Source organism: Sporobolomyces salmoneus (genome assembly GCF_050403485.1).
Source record: "Sporobolomyces salmoneus JCM6883 DNA, S_salmoneus_JCM6883_v1_ctg49, whole genome shotgun sequence".
NCBI lineage: Eukaryota > Fungi > Basidiomycota > Microbotryomycetes > Sporidiobolales > Sporidiobolaceae > Sporobolomyces > Sporobolomyces salmoneus.
Genome location: NW_027481114.1, coordinates 22,493 through 39,263, shown reverse-complemented (window position 1 = coordinate 39,263; position 16,771 = coordinate 22,493). Strand labels below are relative to the sequence as shown.

The following is a 16,771-nucleotide window of genomic DNA, read 5'->3' as shown; positions in this document are numbered from 1 at the left end:
AGACGCGAGTCGTGTGAAGAAAAAGAGGTTGACAGGCGTTGAACTCGAGGCGTTGGGTAATCGTAAAGTACTGGTGGCGCGTAAGATATATGAACCGATTCCTAAATGTATCGTGTGGTCCTAAGTGTCGGAGTCGGCGTCGAAAGGAGATCGAAAAAGTTTGATGTTTGGAAAAACCGAAGAGGATGAACGCGCGCTAGGCGGAGTAGTCACAGTCGAACAGTCGAAGAGAGAGACGGAAGCGATCCACCAGGGACGCGATGAGATAGCGAGAATGGGGAGAGAGACGAAAGAGAGCGAGAGGGATTTTGGAAAAGTAAGGATCTTGAGGTCGCGTGACGACGTGTCGACTACACATTTCTCCCTCCCTTCTTTCGATTAGTGCAGGATCATCTCGATCGTTCATGGTGAAGAGCAGGAAAGAAGAGCCCATCCCCTCTTGGACAGCCAGCAACGAGCAAATTCGAACTTTTGAATGATGTCAGTGTTCCGACTCTCTCGAGCTCGCTCTCTTCTCCACTACACCATCGCCGATACCACCCAGCAGATACGAGAACAGTCCCAGCGAACGTAATTGGATTAGGGTAGACTACGGGCCCGGCGATCGTCGAACTCTCATTTTCATCTCCCGATCGAACCTTGCCCTCGACGAAGCAAGATGAAGGGAGGGTCTCAGCACATCAGCGGCAAATCAGACCGTACCTCTCGGATCAGTGGCGGTGGTTTACTCGGCTCCCAACCTCACCCTCAACCTCGATCGAGTGAAGCTTCGTCCTCTTCGAGCGTTGTTCCACTCTTCCGTTCCGCTCCTGACGACCTCGACGACCTCGAAGACGAAGAAGGGGATGATTTCGAACCTGTTGCATCGACATCTGCCGCCGTCGAACCCGTAATGTTTAACGGACAAAAATCGACAGCTCCTCCTCGTGCGAAATTATCGAACCTCCCTCCTCCACCGAAGAAGAAACCCAAGACGACCGCCGCCGCTGCAGCAGCTCAGGGAAAGAGAGAATATATAGAAGGAGAGAAGGAGATAACAACGGGGACGACAGCGAAGGGGAAAGGGAAGGGGAGAGCGACGACGAAGAAAGGAAAAGAAAATATGGAGAAACTCTTGACGGCAAAGAACGTACAGTTCCCGCCTCATTTCTTGAAACTCGAGAAGACGTTCAAGGTACGTCACTCAGTTGTCGTTGAGAGGGAACGACTGGACAGAAGAGACAGCAATTGATCATTTTCGTTTTGCGGATATCAAGGCCCTCAACACGGTCTATACGTTCTGCTCGACTCGGAAGAGTATGGCGACGACGTTCGAAGTACTGAAAGGTAGTGTTGAGAACTTGCTCAAACGGTAAGGCATCTCTCAGATCACCCCCCCTCTCGTTCTCGCTAAAACGTCACTCGATTTGCAGTCCTCTCGAAATGCACGATATAGCTCAAATCAAATCCCTCCTCCCGACCCTCATCTCTTTCGCCTATATCGATTCCGAGCATCTCCGCGTCCATTCCTCGTCAGCACCAGATGGGGAAGTCATGACTGAAGCGGAACGAAAAGCTTTGAAACGAGAACAACGGCAAAGAGAACTCGACGAAGCATATCGTGCGGGAGGACAAGGTGAGAGAGCGAAAGAATCAGTCGATGAGTATGGGAGGAAGAAGGCAGGGGAAACGGTGTTACTGTTTGGGTTCAACGATGGAGAATTGAAGAGTGAGAATGGAGTCGGGAAAGTCATTACGAGGAGATTTCAGTGAGTTGCGTCTCTTGCTCTATCGTACGAATAGAGCTGGTGTAGCTTACACGAATGATTAGACGACGACCGAAGAAGAAGACAGATTCGAAAGAAGGAGACGAAGGAACAGGAGAATCTACTGCGACTCCTCCACCCGCTCAACCAGTCCAAACCGACTCTCCCAAGTTCTCAACAGCACAAATGACGGCTCTCATCGCGAAACGCAACAACAAGTTTCATTCCGCCGTTTCCGACCTCATCGTCGCTTGCGCTTCTCACAATCCACCTCTCGACCCGGTTGAACTCCTACTTGAGGCAACCGCGGAACATCTTCCAGTACATCCAGACGAACTGGTCAATGAGGATGATATTCGAGAGAAAGGAGTGAGGGAGAAACAAGAAGAATTGGGATTCTATGAACGGAATCCGGATCATCGGAAAAGTATCGCGACGATTATCGAGGAGATTACGTCGTCGGAGAACGATTGGTATGAAGGACAGATTGTAGACGATGGCCATCGAACTTTCGAAGCGAGAGAAGCTGTCTATGGTGCGTCCGCTAACTTCTTCCTCGCAACTCGATGAATCGTCTCATGCTCCCTTCGGCTGTACAGGCTCGCTCGATCACCCAGTGTCCGAAGCACTCGCCTCAGCTCTCCACAACACGAAAAACATCGACGCATCTCGACTTTACTCTCATCAAGCGAAAGCGATCAACGCTCTTCACGCCGGCAAAAACGTAATCATCAGTACCTCGACTTCTTCCGGTAAATCTCTCGTCTATCAACTCCCAGTCGTTCAAGCCCTCGAACAAGACATCGAATCGACGGCATTGTACGTCTTCCCGACGAAAGCTCTCGCTCAAGATCAGAAACGAGCTCTGGGAGAATTGGTAGCTGGAGTCGAAGGGTTGGAGGATGTGAAAGTCGCGACGTTCGATGGCGATACCCCGAGAGATGATAGGGATTTCATCCGAGAATATGCGAATGTCGTAAGTTTGAATCAGTCAGCTTCGAAACTCATCGTCGTGAAGCTGATTTGTCTTACTTTACAGATTTTCACGAATCCTGATATGTTGCACCTGACGGTCTTGCCTCAAGAGGAACGGTGGAGACGATTTTTCTGTAACCTGAAGTTTGTCGTCGTCGATGAACTTCACATTTATTCGGGTTTGTTCGGTTGTCACGTCTCTTTCGTCATGAGGAGGTGCGTTTTCCCCTTCCCTTCCCTATTTCCGAGCTTACTGACGAATGGCCTATAGATTGAGGAGGATCTGTCGAGCTTTGGGGAACGAAACCGTTCAGTTCGTTTCTTGCTCGGCAACGATTTCAAACCCTGCTCAGGTTCGTCATCCGCTCTCTGCGATGAGCGCCTCGAGCACTGACATCTCGCTGTACTATAGCATATGCAAACAATCTTTGGCGTTGAAGATATTGAACTAATTGATGAAGATGGTTCTCCTTGCGGTCAAAAGGTGCTCTCTTTGTCTCTCTCTCTTTCCCTCATGCGGTTCACTGACTCTATCCGATGCAGGAATACCTTGTCTGGAACCCACCCTATATCGACGAGAACGATCTTAAACAAGGTCGGATCAGTACGATTCAAGAAACGAGTCGAATCTTTCGATTCTTGATGCAGCGAGGGATTCGAGTCATCGTTTTCTGCAGGGTGAGCCCTCACGTCTTCATCAATTACTGAAGATGTTGTTGAGTCTCCCTTTGTTCGGCAGGTGAGAGCTCAATGCGAGATTATGATTCGTCAAGTTAAACAAGATTTGATGCTCGAAGGAAGAAGCGACATGGCGGGAAGAGTGATGTCGTATCGATCGGGATACAGTGCACAAGTATGTCTCTACTTCATTGTGCTTCTGCTCTCGTGCTTACCGATCAGTCGCTGCTAGGATCGCCGCAAAATTGAACAAGAGATGTTCAGCGGACAACTTCTCGGAGTCATCGCGACTACGGCTCTCGAACTCGGTATCGATATCGGTAGTCTCGACGCCGTACTCTCTGTCGGTTTCCCATACACCCTTCCCGGTCTTCGTCAACAAGCCGGTCGAGCCGGTCGACGAAACAAAGATTCTCTCGCGATGCTCATCTGTGATCCTTTCCCTCTCGATCAACACTACGCTCGGAACCCCGACTTGATCTTCACCTCACCGTTTCAAGAACTTCAGCTCGATCTTGAGAACCCGATCGTACTCGAAGCTCACATTCAATGCGCCGCTGACGAAGTTCCGATTCATCCGCCAGAAGACGAACTCTTTTTCGGCGATAAACTCGCTACGATCTGTCGAGATCGACTTGTTCCCGACGATGATGGATTCTATCACTGTCACCCTCGGTACAAACCTTATCCCGCGAAAACGGTTCCGATTCGCAACACTGAAGACGAGAGCTACTCGGTGGTCGACATCACGGGAGGTCGCAACGTCGTCATCGAAGAGGTCGAAATGTCTCGAGCGATCTTTACGACGTACGAAGGAGCTGTGTACATGCATATGGGTAGAACGTTCCTCGTGAAAGAGGTGAATCACGATCGAAAATTGGCAAAGATTCAAGAAGCAACGATTGAATGGAGAACTCGTCAACGCGATTTCACGTGAGTACCATCACTCTATCTTCTCTGCCTGATACTCAGACCTCGATTCCTCCGATAGCAACATCGATCCTCTCGAAGCTCTGTCAATTCGAGAAGTGAAAGGTGCAGCGGCGACGGCCTCGTACGGACTAGTCCAGCGTGAGTACTGGCCTCGTTACAGCGCGAAAGAGACGCCGCTGAGCTTGTTACAACGATCTCACAGTCACTTCAATCGTCTTCGGTTACTTCAAAGTCGACAAAAGGGTTAGTACCGCTTCTTTTCCTTTGCTCGTCGATTGAGCTCACCTTGCTCCTCGTCACGTCAGAACAACATCCTCGATACAGTCGACATCTCTTCCCCTCCATTCATTCGAACTTCTCACGGACTTTGGATCGACGTTCCGAAATCGGCTCTCGAAATCCTTCTCCTCAAGAACTTTCACCCGGCAGGAAGTATTCACGCTGCTGAACACGCTCTCATGAGCTTGACGCCGATCGTAGCGATGTGTGCTGAGGGAGACGTGCGGACAGAGTGCAAGATGCCCGAGAAAGAATTGGCAAACGTCCCGAGCTCGAGGAAACGACCAGCACGGTGAGCTCTCCCTTCTCTCCCCTTTGGCCTCGCGCTGATTGCTTCGTTGCTTAGGCTTATTCTCTATGATTCTGCCGGAAAATCGGGAGGAATCTGTGCAAAAGCGTTCGACCACGTCTCTTTACTCGTCACTCAAGCCGCGGACACGATCAAGAACTGCAAGTGCTCAGAAGGGTGTCCTTCTTGTGAGCTGGTTTCGCCCTGACCTTGTTGTTCAGGAGAAGCTGATGTTCATCTCGAAAAAAAGGCGTCGCTTCTCTCCTTTGCTCAGGAGCAAACACCATCGTCAGCAAGAGTATGTCCCCTCTCACTACTCTTCCCAATCATTGTCTAACATACGATCTCATAGTTGGAGCACTCATCGTCCTCGAATCGATTCTCGGTCGACCGATCGACCTCGATTCGATCCCTCTCCAATCAGTCGCGAAAGGTATAACTCCCGGAGGCACGGTCGATTTGGCGGCCGCAGGAGTACATCCAGATCTCATCAAAGCCGCGAACGAACGAGCGAATGGTCAACCCGTCGAAGTCGAACGATTCCAACAAATGCAAAACGTTGCGGAAGAGGAGGAAGAAGACGAGGCGATGTTGCTCGAACGAGAACGAGCGTTGGCTGAACTGATGGGAGGTGCGCCGTTGAAGGAGTTACCGGGCTCAGTAGGAGCAAGCGAGGGTACAGAGGGGAGAGAATTGTATAGTCTCAAGAAGACTGGAGGATTCATGTGATGTCGTTGTCTCTCGTTTCTCCTTTTGTCGTTGTCAATGAATTCAGGCTGTAACCCTTCGATGCTGAACGAGAAAACATGAGTCGAGATGCAAATTGGGTTGGATTCATTCGGAAGACGAGGGTAAACTGCTGTTTTGCTTCTAAGGGGAAAAAAGGGTAAAGTCGTAAAGTTTGGGGTATTGATACTGATACAGAAACGAGAGTGGAATGATCGTGAGTCGTCTCAAGGTTCGAGACGAGAAGAGAGTTCTTGCATGACGACTTGATCGAGCGAACGAATTTTGAGGCATTTGAAGTAGACGTTTTGAGCTGGCTCGAACGTGTATCGTTCAGAGAGGGCTTGGAAAGTACGAACACGTTGAACGATCGTGGCGAGTTTACGGAATTTGTGAAGGTTGACGAGAGGGAACAGGTCGACGTTGTCGGGGAGAGGAGAGAGAGATTCAAACGCGAGAGGTTCGGCGAGAGATGTTAGCGAACCAGCGCTGTCGACCGATGCGGGAGTGTTTGTCGAAGTTGGATCGAGGAAAGTCGGAAGCTCGGAATTGAGAGCGAGATCTCGAAGGAAGAGACCTGTGAATCATCAAAAGTCAGGACACGATCAGGCAGTTAACGTGCAGCAATCTCTCGACTCACCGACGAAGGGGATACAGCCCTTGAGCGCGAGACCTGCGACAGGATCGCTAAGCGATGTTCGTTCAACTCCGGGCGAGTATTCCGCAGCGAGACGATTCATCAAATCTCGAAGGTGAGTGAACTAGAGAGAGCTCCGAGCTCCTGCATCAGCTCAAGCATGCGAAACTGATGGCAGTTCTGAGTCGACTCACATTCTTGAGATGCGAAATAAAGCGTTGCATTCCTTCGAGTTTTCGAATTTCCCACGAAGGTACTTTCGCCCAAGTCTTGCGCAGTCGTTCGACGTGAGGAACTTGTAGACCGTGAACAATCTGCATCACGGTTTGGAAATTCGATTGACAGTAGCAAATCTATGCAATTGAGGGGGATGTGAGCGAGAGGCCTGACGGAGAGGAGTCGTGAGAGAGACTCACGAAAGCGAAACGGATGAATTTGCCGATCAAGATTGCTCTCTCGTCGATGTTTGCAGTGAGAAGGATCTGTAAGAGCGATACTCATCAGATCCGAGCTCAAAGACAGATTATCCGAAGAGACTCACCTCTGAAGCAACCCAATTCGCCATCAGGTTGAACCTCGTGATAACGTCTTGAACCGCACTCATCACCTGTTCACCCCTCTCTCTCGCGATCAAATCTTCCCTCCTTCGTTCTTTCAAATATTGTTCCCAATCCAAAACGTCGGTTTCTCCAATTCGGGTTCTCCAACTTCCACTAACGAGTTCTTGATAGCTGAGCATTCGTAGCATATCTCGTTCGATGAGAGTGAATTGTTGAGCGAGAGTTTCGGTTCGACAGAAGAGAAGGAAAGAACGATGAGTTGGAGGAGGAGGATTTGGAGAGGGCGGTGAAAGGGAAGAAGCAGGTCGTGCTTGCGAGGCGCCTCCGAAGATTCTGCTGAGTGTGGCTTTTCGACCGGCGATCGTAGGGTAAGCGGGATTGACGCCGAGACGAGAAGGAACGCGAGTAGGCTTTTGAGGAGATCGAAGTGCGACGGATTCGAGAGGATCGGGAGTGCTAGAGATGGGTGGAGACGTTTGACTCGAGAAAGGAACGAGGGGTTCGGTAGCTTCGACGGGGATAACTTCGACTGACTCTGGTTCGACGACAGCAATTTCTCGAGGAGGAGGGGTCGAGACGGGATCTTTGGTAGGTGGGGCGACAGCTTCGTCCTCTGATGTCTGAGCAGCGATCGAAGGTCGTTCGCTACCGAGACTGGTCGAAGGTGACGAATCGGTTTCATTTTCCTTCAACTTTTCTCGTTCGAGTTTTTCACTCTTTTGCATTTGGCGTTCGACCTTCTTCGCCTTTTCCTGTTCCTTACTCGTATCGACGAGCCCTTCAAGTCTCCGCAACGCAGCCTCGACGTCTCCCGGTTCATCTTCGTCTTCACTATCGAGCAAACCTTCGAGAATGAAATTCGGAATCACCGCCACTCCCGCTTCTTGTCCTTCTTCATCATCGACGAACAAGACTGATTCACGTTCTTGACCACCGTAAGAGAGTCGAGGACCGGTACCGAATCCATACGAAGTTTCACTTTCGAGCGAACTTCGAACTGATTGAGGAGTGAGAGGAGCAGTGGTCGCTGCAAGTCGTAGATTGTGAGCGTTCGGGAGTCGTTTGAGAGTACGTTTAACTTCGACGACGTCTTCATCGTCTTCGTCCGAGTCGTCGAGATCATCGAGTTCGATGCGAGTCGAAGCGGGACGACCGAACGGAGTCGACAAAGATGTAACGCCTGAAGTGTAAGTCTCGGGATCGAAGATGGGGAGTAGAGCAGGAGGATCGATAGGTTTGAGCGGAGGGAAGCTGTAATCGGTCGAAGAAGGTAGAGTCGCACCAGGAGGGGGAGGGTCTTGAGCAGCGGGTGGTCGAGCGAGGATTCCAAGTCCGACTTGTTCTGACGTCGAGGCGGGTTCAGCTGTCGATTCAGATATCGAGACGTCTTGAGGAGCGGTCTGATTGATCTTGGGAGTCGTAGCGTCGTCGATTGTTGGTTCATCGATCACGACCTCCGGCAAACCTTCGACGACTCGTTCCGGTTCGTTCTCCTCCTCCTCTCCTTGAGGTTCCTTCTTGATATCCCAATACTCGAGATACCTTTCGAGCCCTCCTTTGACCCAAAGTAAATCTCCCATCACGCTCTGTTCAAACTCGACATCGTTTCCTCCATCTTCACCCCCTCCTCCTCCTGATCCTCCCGGTCCAGGGTTCGAAGTAGCACGTTGTCCGATCATTCGCTTGAATCGTCCAAAAGTACCGAGTGCGGAGGCGAAAGAACGTGCGATCGGGTTCTGAGGAGTACCGGGAAGAGGGAAAGCAGGTTCGGAAGAAGACGAAGACGTGCTCGCTGACAGAGATTGAGCGGGTGGGATCGTTGAGTTCTTACGAGAACGACCAAAGGTACCGAATTTGAACGAGTTCGAAGTCGAAGAAGAGGGAGGGGGAGATTTCGATGCGACACCTCGAAGAGCCGAATCGACCATTTCTAGATCTACGTCTTCTTCGCTCAATCGAGGTTCGGCGATCCTTACAGTAGTGCCTTCTGATCCTCCTCCTCCTCCGTGTTGCGGTCGACCGAGTACGAAAGTCTCTTTACATTTCCTAACCGTCTTTTTCAGATTCTTGATCAATCTCGCATCCTTCTGATTCTCCCTAAACCTCTGATCCTTCGCACTCTGGTTCAACCAATCCGTCAAAGTACTCCTCATTTCTTTCGAAGGGTAGAAATCATCCATGAAGTGATTCAATAACCAATATCGAATCACGACGAAAGTTCTCACTCGAACGACTCTTCGCAAGGCATCGTCTTCGACAGTCGAAGAGGGAGACATCGCCCAGTCAAATCGGGTCAGGAGGAGATGGAGGAGATCGAGAGGTGAGAGGTAGTGTCGAAAAGTGAGGAAGAAATCTGAGAGTAATTCGACAGAGATTTGCGAAGTGAGTTCAGCGATCAATCGTTCGACCGTTGCCGCCATGAGGATCCTTTGAGCTTGTGAAGATGATCCTCCTCCACTGGAGCCGACTGAGTCTCGAACTGAAGTTGCTGGGGAAGCGTATCCCGATCCATTCGTCGCGATTCCTCCTCCTCCTCCTCCTCGAGCGCTCAAACTCCAACGACGAGAGCTCGTCGTTGCTGGACTACCTGAAGCACTCGTCGATGGACTCGGATAAGACTCGTTACTGTCGGCGATACTTCCGCGTCGAAGATCCGTTACGAGGGGTGGACTCGCGATCGAAGGTCGACGACTCGTCGCGATTGTCGTCGACGAAGGAGGGACTTTGACAGCGGGTTGACTCGATTCCTTGTAGCCCCAAATGACGAATCGTGGATCGTCCCCCGGATTCGGATGAACCGTGATTTGTTGACCAGTTTTGTTCGAATGACCGGAAGCGCTCGAAGCGAGAGAAGATGAAGAAGGGAATCGAGCGTGTTGACCGTGAGGAGTCGATGAGGATGGTGCGAGTACTGGTGGAGAAGATGGAGGAGGGGAGGGTTGAGCATGGAAGACGTCGAACACCCGAGGATCTTGGAAACGAGGTCGATGTGAGAAATCGTTCGGTTGAGAAAGAGGCGGGTCGTCTGCTCGAGCAGTTCGTATCGAATCGTTCGATGCGACTTCTCGCATAGTACGTTCTTGGGTCGATTTGGAAGCGGCGGGTTGAACTTGTAGGGAAGAAGTCGAAGAAGGAGGGAGGGGATCTGAGGAAAAATTCATTCGGGGAACTCTGACTTCTGAGCCAAACACTGAAGGAAATTGAGCTTGTTGGTCGCCAGCTTTGTCGGCGAGAACCTCGACTACTGCTACGCTCAACAGTCAGCTCAATCTCGCGCGTGTTAGAATGAGAAAGCTCACAATCCTGAGGAAGATCGCTCGTATCTAGCTCCCTACTCTCCTTCTTCGATTTCTTCTTCCTCGTCGGCGAATCACTCCCTCTTCCAAAGAGTTCGGGTAACGGAACTCTTGCCGACTGACTCGTTTTCCTGATTGTCCTTCCTCCTGCGTTCTCTTCGCTCTCTCGATCTGTAACTTCTTCCCTCCAGCCCAATATTCTACCCAGAACGTCTCCTTGCGACGAATGCCGAGACTTGCGAAGTGTCGCGTTGAGGTGAGAAGTCGAAGCGGACGAAGAGAGCTGAGAAGAAGACTGAATCGCTCGAGCCGGATAACCCGACTCTGAGTCGAGATTGTTTCGAAGAATAGGAGTTGAGCCAGCTTTTCGAACTGCAGGTCGACCCGGTGAAAGGTGGAGGAGAGAGGGATCATCCGCGAAGGAAGAAGATTGCGAGGTTTCGTCGATTTTCCCCGGGTGTTCAAGTGAGGGTACCGAAACGACTGGACCAGGAGGTTGAGTTGAAGGGCGTGCGAACGGATGCTCGCTTTGAAGCGATTCCGACGATGAAGGAGGAGAAGTGGAAGCGGTATGTGCAGAAAGCGGTCTAGAGCGGAGAAGGAGTCAGTCTCTCGCACACGCTGACTGAGTCCCAGTTCACTCACCTTATTCTATACAGTGTTCTCCCGTCCTTGTCTACCCTCTTCTGTACTGCATACTCGACTTTGATCCCTCGTTCTCCTTCCTGAGCCGAATAAAACCTCGCCATACTCCTTGCGGCTGCCTCACTCGTAGTCTCTACGAAGCTACCATCTACTGCGATTGCCAAATCACGTCGACCATCCCCAGTTGTAGAGAATTCTGGCGAGTTTGAAGTTGAGGGAGATGAACTGAGATCAAGGAATGAAGTTCGTCGCGAAGGATGACGGTCATCCGATGCTGACATAGATCACTTGGTGATTGCTTCTCTGTAAGCGTGTATCGAGAAGCGGTTCCTGTCTGCGTGTGGTGATGCCGAGGTGGTGGGAAAGGAGAAGGGGAAGAAAGGAAGGGGGAAGGAAGGTCGTAAGAGCTGGGTCGTAAGTCAGGGTCGTGAAAGAGAGTCTAGGGTATCGTGTGTAAGCTGTTCGTCGGTCTGGCAGTCGGAGCGGGTGAGGAAAGGTGAGCTTCGAATCCAGTTCGGCGCGTGTGCTCTTTCTTCCTTCCTCTACGCTCGAGGTGAGTTACTTTCTGCCTCACACGGTTGCTGGTTGGTTCAGTCCTGGTCGACGTCGCGCTTGTCCAGCCAAAGCTCCCACAGGGAACGATATCTGCGATTTCCGCCCCGATTCTTTGGAGAGGAGCTTTTTTGTCTGTGAGCGTTTGCAAGTCGCGCTGTACAGCTATCTACAGTAATCCGTTCCACTCGACTGTCGCTCGCAAGGTCGCCGTCATCGGCGAAGAGCAACCTTTTCACTCTCCAATTTTGAGCGACCGTGCGCAATCTCGAACTTTTCTTCCTTCCCTAGCGTCTTCACTCGCGCGCTACCAGCTGCTCTCGATGCCGGCACAGTACACAGCTCGACTCAGTACGATGCGCAAAGATGGGAAACAATTGCAATTGATACAAAGAGTAAGAACGAAAAAAACGACAAGAAACGACCTCCCTACAACCGTCAAGCTTAAGCAACCCCTTTTCAAATGATCGATTAGATTCCCATTCCTCCAGTGACTTCGAGCGTCGTACCGGAGATGTAGGAAGATAGAGGAGAAGCGAGGAAGAGGACTGCTCGCGCAGCGTCTTCGGCGGTTCCGGGTCGACCGAGAGGGACTGCGACACGTGAGTGACTTGTCAGCTATTAGCTTATAGAAGGTAGCGCTTGGCACCAAGAAGAGCCCGAGCGAAAGGGAAGGAGAGGAAGCCGAACGCACTGTGAGGGTAAGTTTCAGGTTTGCTGTCAGCCTTTTTGGGACCACTTGGGATACCGAGAGCGATTTCTAGACGACGATCAATCGACAAATTCAGTCAGTTAGGGGATTCTCCAGAGAGAAAAAGGCTGAGCTCACTCTTTCCGTTAACTTCGATAGCCTCCCCAAGTTCCTTAGCTTGTGTCAAGCGAGTGAGGATATGTCCGAACGCTACTGTGTTCGCTCGTACACCGAATGCTCCCCATTCCTTTGCGATACTACGAAGGCGGAGAGTGGTCAGTGAGACGGAAGGGCAAAGGGAATAGAGGAAAAGCTCACGTTTTGGTGAATCCAGTGACACCAGCCTTTGCGGTAGCATAGTTGGCTTGACCGACGTTACCGTGAAGACCTAATCCACAAGACAGAGAGTCAGCTCGGTTTCAGGCTGAAGTCAGCGAAGATGTCCCTTACCAGCTACTGAAGAGACGGAGATGATACTCTTATTCTTCTTAACATCTTCCGGTTTCTTACCGCGCATATAAGGAGCAGCTTCCTACAACCGGGACGGGGAGAACTCCAGATCAGCTACCGTTTCGAACGAGGGGAAGATGAGGAATTCGCGACGTACACGAACGATTTTGAAGGGTGCAACGCAGTGAACTTCCATCATGAGTCGGTAACCTTCGTCGGTCATCGTGTGCAGCATCTTGTCGAACTGTTCGATGACGGAATTCCTATCAGTGACTTGTTCTCAGAAACGACTGGAAGAGACGAGCGACGAACAGTGAAACCTGCAAGGCAAGGCACTCGTCAGCAAGTGGTCGAATTGTAGTAAGGAAAGAGGATAAACGCACCGGCATTGTTGACGATGTGGTTGATGCCGCCGAAAGCTCTGCGAACGAAGGAAAGGACCAAAAAGTAAAATCAGTTTTCAGACGTTCCTTCACTCCGATTCTGATCAATGAGCGTCGTCTCGCCCGTCCGCACAGACTCTTGCGCCCCGATAAGATCCAGAAGATGTCCGATCGACTCACTTGACAGTCTCCTGGATCAAATTCTTTGCGAAACTTTCTGCGGTAACATCTCCACCGACGACGATCGCCTCTCCGCCGTTCTTCTTGATCTCATCGACGACTAGTTGAGCTTTCGCAGGGTCCAAGTCGGAAACGACTACCTTCGCTCCTTCCTTTGCGAAGAGGAGGGCAGTTTCTCGTCCGATACCTTGAGCAGCCTGACCTCATAGAACAGACAAGGAGTCAGCTCTGGGCGGTAGGTAGAGTGTAGGAGGAGACTGAACGGAAACTTACACCGGTAATGATAGCGACTTCTCCGGCGAGCAGACCTTTCGAGAAGAGAGAGGACGAGACGGCTTGAAGACGTTGTTGAGCTGAAAATGAAGACATTCTTGCTAGTTGAAGGTAGAGTACAGGAGAAGGAGAAGAATAACCGGTTGGAGAGAAAGGAAAAGAAACACGTCTTGTCCGGTTACTCTTCCTTCCGAGGTTCTTCGCAAGCCGGTTCGCTCGCAGAGTTTTCTCGCTTAAACTGTTCTTCCGCGATCAAAGAACCCGTCGAAATAATAGTGAGCGAGAGTATGTTATTCAAAGCGATGATTATTAGTCGTACATAAAAAGGTCAGATCAAACTGCGTTCAACTTTAACCACCACTCGTTATCTCCCTCTGCGCCACTATTCCGTTCATCAACCTGTTGACGAACCCTTTCCCTACTCCCACTATCGTCACTACTATCGACTACCGCTTCCCGACTCTTGCCCGTAACGAAATCTCGAATTTCCCGATTCAAAAACTCTTCTTCCTCTCCGCTACTCATCTGCTGATTCCCCCCTTGTCCCGGCCCTGACCATTCTCCCCAGCTGACTTGGTCACTTTCGCCTCCTCCTCCCCCTTGACGTTGTTGTTCGTTCAATCTCTCTCCGAATTCTTGCATCATCAACCCTTTCGTTTGTTCGATTCTCTTCTCCCATCCCGCCAAAGCCTCGTGAACTGGAGTCGAAGTAGGAGTCGCCGTAGGTTCAAACGATCCTAATCTCGCGAAGTACGACTCGTCGATCCCGTATCGTTCGAGGTGAATATCTCCCGAATCGAAAGATGGAGGAGGAGGATTCGAGTTCGAGTTTTGAGGATTCGGGACCGCTTCTCGAGATTGGTTGAAATCGGGAAAGTAGAAAGATTGATCATCCTGAGACTGAGATTGAGATTGGGATTGCGAGAACGAGTGAGAGGTTGAAGAAGAAGAAGACGCGGCAGGAATCGATGAAGATGCGTCGCTCGGAGGGAGTGGGAGAGGGAAAGAAGCAGATTTCGACGACGATTCGAATTCGCCAGAAGGAGAGAGGACGAGTCCAGCGAAATCCGACGAGGCGACTCCGACGGAAGAAGGAGGAGGTTCAGGATAGGAAGTTGTCGAGGTTGGAACGGTCCAATCGAACGAAGGCACCGAAGTAGGCGCGTGGGAGGAAGCGTCACCATTGACGTTAGAGACAGGAGTCGAAGAAGGAGGGAGAGGAGCGATTGTCGAGATCCATTCGAGAATGTCGAGATCAGTTTGTTGAGGTTGTAATTCGGACAACGCTCCGAGGGGATCTTCTTCTTCTCCTTCGACCGAGTAGGAAGTAGTGCGTTCGAGAGGTGGGGTGTAACCGGAGTAGGCAGAATAGGCGGAAGGAGCAGTCGAAGAATATTCGGCCATCGGAAGAACGTATTGTCGAGGAACGGCGTAATCGCACGAGGGGAGAGAGAACGTAGAGGATTCGGGTGGAGGAGGTCGATTGTAGTTATTGCTCGAGTTCTCGCTAAAGTTTTCCCAAGGAGTCGAAGCGTAATCGCTAAAAGTTGTCGGGAAATAATGATTGTCGGTCGTAATCGTCGTTTCCTTCTTGATTTCGAGTCGAGCATCTCGAACTCTTGGTCGTGGCTTCTCCTCTTCCTTCTCCCTGTGTTCTTGCTCTTCCTCTTCTTCTGCTCCATACATTTGCGCCAATCCACTCCTCTTTCGTTCTTTGACCGGCCTCACGGTGACGACGGGAGGAGGAGGGTGATCTTTCGAATTCGACGGACGCCGAAGAGGTTCCTTGAACTCGGGAGATTCTGCTCCTTCGCTACTTTCGAGACTCGCCGCGCTGTTGCTGATCGCGCTGTCGGGTCGAGGCGGGCCTGAAGAAGATGCCGAAGAAGATGTCGCTTCAAGTTTATCGAAATCGCGAAAGAAGAATGCCGAAGCGAGATCGGCGGTGGAGATGGGTTGAGGAGAAACGGGAGAATGAGAATTGTCATTGTTGTTGAGAGGTTTCGAGTGAGAAGGGACGGGTAGAGGAGGATGCGCGGGAGAGTGAGAGTGTATCGCAGGGTAAGGAGAGAATTGAGACGATTGGTGAGTCGAATGGTGAGCAGAGTGACCGTGAGAGAGGTCGTGAGGATCTTTCGCCGTTTTCGAATCTTTGCGACGGGATTTACTGACACTCTTCTTGCGTCCTACCGTTGCGAGGTCCTCTTCCTCCAACTTGAGATCAGGTAAGGGAGGGTGGTTTGGGGCGGAAGAAGCAGAGGAACGAGATCGAACTGAAGATGCTCGACGAACGAGTGCCATCGAAGCTGGGTCGGAAGCTCCATTCGGTAGAGAGCGTACGAGATCGGGTTCGAGAGCTGCAACACAATCGAATGAGAACGATACTTGGCGAGAACGAGGAGCGAATGAACTGACCATCGACTTTGACACAATGAGTGCAAGTTTTGTGCGAATTCGATTCCTTCCTCGATTGCCTACACGTCTCGCACGCCGTTACCGGTCTCCCTCTCTTCTTTACTTCAAACAGTTCTCTGTCTCCGTGTGCGCACGAAGCTTGTCGATGGCTGTGTATCAAGGGTAGTTGGTTACGAGGCGGAAAGCTCATTAGCCTAGCAAGAGAATGAAATAAGGGAACAGTAGATACCCCTTGATGCACGAAGCGCAACTAAATTTAATCCCTTCGATCAACATGGCTAGCGAGTTCTTCTGTCGAGGGCGTCGAGGTAGTAGATGTACAGTTGGTCGAGTCGCGTATACTCAACGCTCGAGGAGAGGGAGGGGAGGGGTTCGAGTTGACCGATCTTCGAATTGAGATCTAGTTCGATCTAGTGAAGCGCCATGACCGTCGAGGACGAAGAGAGAGAGAGAGGTGAAGGGGTCGTAGGACCACTAGAGGGCTTGAGGTCCCCCTATTGAAGGAGAGGGACGAGTTTTCCTGTGAAGTCGAGTTCGAGAGCGAATTGGAGAAGGAGAAAGGGAGGGAGGAGAAGGATTGCACGCTTGTCTCCCTTCCAAACGGCCGCTCTTGTTCTTCGTGATCTGCTGACACGTACGGACCTGCGTTAATTCACGCAAGGCGTCCCCGTCCGTCGCTCTAGCTCAGTATCTGTCTCTCCATCGAATCATCATTCAGCTGTTTTCTCCCGGCCATGCTCCGAGTCTCTCGCTCTCATGGTCGTACTGAACTTGCCTAATACGTACAGCCAGCCAGCTAGAGCCTAGAGGGAAGAAGCAGGGAGGCGTCTCAATTCATTCAAGTCGTTCGTGTTTTCCCTGCTCGAACCTCTTCATTGACTACGCGGAGATTCGAATGAGGCTGTGTCTCCGAGTCTCCGTATGTCGGCGTTACGAACTAAGTACGGTGATCGTTCGTCGGAGTTCCCGCGGCGACACAGGCGCTCGACCCGGTTTCCAAGTCGCGAAATTTCGAGGCTCTCTCTCCTTTCCTTCTTGGCCAGTCTTCGACATTCGAATCGGAC

The 16,771-nt window shown here is 51.1% G+C and overlaps 4 protein-coding genes across 4 annotated transcripts; 1 reads left to right on the top strand and 3 right to left on the bottom strand.

The window, feature by feature from the left end:
- Positions 1 to 658: 658 nt before the first annotated feature.
- Positions 659 to 5,628, top strand: HRQ1 (ATP-dependent 3'-5' DNA helicase; the record flags this gene model as incomplete). The annotated part of the gene is made up of 17 exons (XM_076634000.1): positions 659 to 1,174; positions 1,257 to 1,351; positions 1,413 to 1,748; positions 1,811 to 2,280; positions 2,345 to 2,721; positions 2,785 to 2,936; positions 2,992 to 3,073; positions 3,133 to 3,204; positions 3,264 to 3,398; positions 3,460 to 3,573; positions 3,631 to 4,331; positions 4,390 to 4,469; positions 4,534 to 4,574; positions 4,637 to 4,902; positions 4,957 to 5,087; positions 5,150 to 5,197; positions 5,252 to 5,628. 17 exons carry the CDS (start codon positions 659 to 661, stop codon positions 5,626 to 5,628), a joined length of 3,993 nt encoding a protein of 1,330 aa, XP_076486001.1.
- Positions 5,629 to 5,852: 224 nt separating this feature from the next.
- On the bottom strand, positions 5,853 to 11,044 carry LTE1 (mitotic regulator LTE1; the record flags this gene model as incomplete). Its single annotated transcript, XM_076633999.1, has 7 exons — positions 5,853 to 6,202; positions 6,266 to 6,386; positions 6,457 to 6,615; positions 6,679 to 6,744; positions 6,804 to 10,066; positions 10,122 to 10,705; positions 10,764 to 11,044. 7 exons carry the CDS (start codon positions 11,042 to 11,044, stop codon positions 5,853 to 5,855), a joined length of 4,824 nt encoding a protein of 1,607 aa, XP_076486000.1.
- Positions 11,045 to 11,786: 742 nt separating this feature from the next.
- On the bottom strand, positions 11,787 to 13,388 carry JCM6883_000058 (SDR family NAD(P)-dependent oxidoreductase; the record flags this gene model as incomplete). Its single annotated transcript, XM_076633998.1, has 10 exons — positions 11,787 to 11,908; positions 12,010 to 12,075; positions 12,145 to 12,263; positions 12,325 to 12,394; positions 12,457 to 12,538; positions 12,614 to 12,700; positions 12,769 to 12,776; positions 12,840 to 12,877; positions 13,020 to 13,216; positions 13,293 to 13,388. 10 exons carry the CDS (start codon positions 13,386 to 13,388, stop codon positions 11,787 to 11,789), a joined length of 885 nt encoding a protein of 294 aa, XP_076485999.1.
- A 237-nt stretch (positions 13,389 to 13,625) lies between these two features.
- On the bottom strand, positions 13,626 to 15,983 carry JCM6883_000057 (copper fist DNA-binding domain-containing protein; the record flags this gene model as incomplete). Its single annotated transcript, XM_076633997.1, has 3 exons — positions 13,626 to 15,649; positions 15,708 to 15,856; positions 15,937 to 15,983. The coding sequence occupies 3 exons, from the start codon at positions 15,981 to 15,983 to the stop codon at positions 13,626 to 13,628; spliced, it is 2,220 nt and encodes a 739-aa protein (XP_076485998.1).
- Between the last annotated feature and the right edge of the window lie 788 nt (positions 15,984 to 16,771).